This window comes from Sinocyclocheilus anshuiensis, unplaced genomic scaffold (genome assembly GCF_001515605.1).
Source record: "Sinocyclocheilus anshuiensis isolate Anshui unplaced genomic scaffold, SAMN03320099.WGS_v1.1 scaffold206, whole genome shotgun sequence".
Classification (NCBI taxonomy): domain Eukaryota; kingdom Metazoa; phylum Chordata; class Actinopteri; order Cypriniformes; family Cyprinidae; genus Sinocyclocheilus; species Sinocyclocheilus anshuiensis.
In genome coordinates this window covers 1,938,507-1,940,126 of record NW_015542358.1, presented here as the reverse complement: position 1 = coordinate 1,940,126, position 1,620 = coordinate 1,938,507, and the positions used below count along the sequence as shown (strand labels likewise).

Genomic DNA, 1,620 nt, shown 5'->3' with positions numbered 1-1,620 from the left:
TGTTATCAGCGTTTTGGACTCTCATTCTGACGGCACCCATTCACTGCAGAGCATCCATTGGTGAGCAAGAGATTTAAATGATAAATTTCTCCAAATCTGTTCATATGAAGAAACAAACTCATCTACATATTGGATGGTCTGAGTATATTTTCAGCATGTTTTAATTTCTGGGTGAACTGTTCCTTTTTAAGCCACTGACACACTGGTTGTCTGCTGTTCCTCAGGTAGGCACAGACTGGGTGTCTGTATCAGCAGGGATGAACTGCTCTCAGCAGGTTTTGGAGATGAACCTGTTACGTTACCTTCACACCGGTCATCCTGGAGCAGCCGCTGCTGACGTCTTTATCTTCCACCTGTTGGACGGCAAGAACCGCTCTCCTGCGCAGCACTTCCACATCACAGTCAAAGAGCTGGAGAAAGGTGGGCTGCTGCTTTATTCTCATGTTTTCACTTTGAGTAAGTGTATTTATTTTATTGTAGTTTTCTTTGTTTATTTGGATTTTTTTTCCCAGCACTGTAAAAATTTATGTAAATAAAGACTGAACATGTTTTAAAAGAAATTTCGGTCATTCAAATTCAGTTTCACTTTTAATTCAATGTTACTTGGCATTTCTTTGTAATCATTTGTGAAATTTACTATTAATTTATGAGTAAATCCTACATTAAAAGTAACAATAAGTATTTGATATGAACGTGTTTTCCTGATGATATGCATACTATATTCCAAGACTTATCCGCAAATTATTCATCATTTCGAGTCTGTTTTGTGCTTCTCTCCAGGAGACATAGCATTGTTCCTGAAGCCTGTGAGGACGAGTCGCGGTGAGCGTGTGATCCTCACCACAGACGTCTTGCTGGCTGTAGACGGCGCTGACAAGCCGGAGGAGCTGCTGTACATTATCACCGTACCTCCAGCACATGGACATGTGGAGTACATCAAACACACCGGAGTGCAAACCCAGTCGTTCAGTCAGCTGGACGTAGCAGCAAACCTGGTGTGTTACGTACATGACAACAGAGCCACTTCACCTAAAGAGACCCTGCGGTAAGGACCTCATGCAAGGACATTGTGTTATATATTAATTAAGATTTTAAATCATACTTCACTCTAAAATCAAGCATAAATAATAAAAACAATATTTATAATATTTAAAGAAAGTGAAGCCTATTACATTATATTCATGATAACGAATTATTAAATATTAATATAATATTAATGTAGTTTATATAATATATATTCATAAGTATATAAATAAATAAAATATATACACTTTTTACTCAATATTTTTTCCTAAGTGTTGCTTCGCTTTTTTTTTTTGCAAATTAAAATTTCTTATTTTTCTTGTTTATTTGTTTAATTATTTTATTACATAATATTTCTAACATATAATAAAGAAAATGAAGCCTGTTTAGGAATTTCACATTATTTTCATTATAATTAATTATTAAGATACTATTAATGTAATATTAATATAATATGACACAATTTATATTTTGCTTTATATATATTTTTTTATATAAAAAATATATAAACTTTTTACACAATATTTTTTTTCTAAGTGTTGTTTCACTTTCTTTTTGCAAAGTAAAACTTCTGATTTTTCCTCTTTTATTTATTTA

At 33.1% G+C, this 1,620-nt stretch overlaps 1 protein-coding gene across 1 annotated transcript in view; it reads left to right on the top strand.

The window, feature by feature from the left end:
• The window catches only part of frem1a (Fras1 related extracellular matrix 1a), a 61,091-nt gene that overhangs the window by 48,747 nt on the left and 10,724 nt on the right, over positions 1 to 1,620 (top strand). The window contains exons 23-24 of the mRNA XM_016490672.1: positions 225 to 420; positions 781 to 1,045. Of these exons, the coding sequence (XP_016346158.1) occupies positions 225 to 420; positions 781 to 1,045 (461 nt within the window). The remainder of the gene's footprint in view (positions 1 to 224; positions 421 to 780; positions 1,046 to 1,620) is intronic.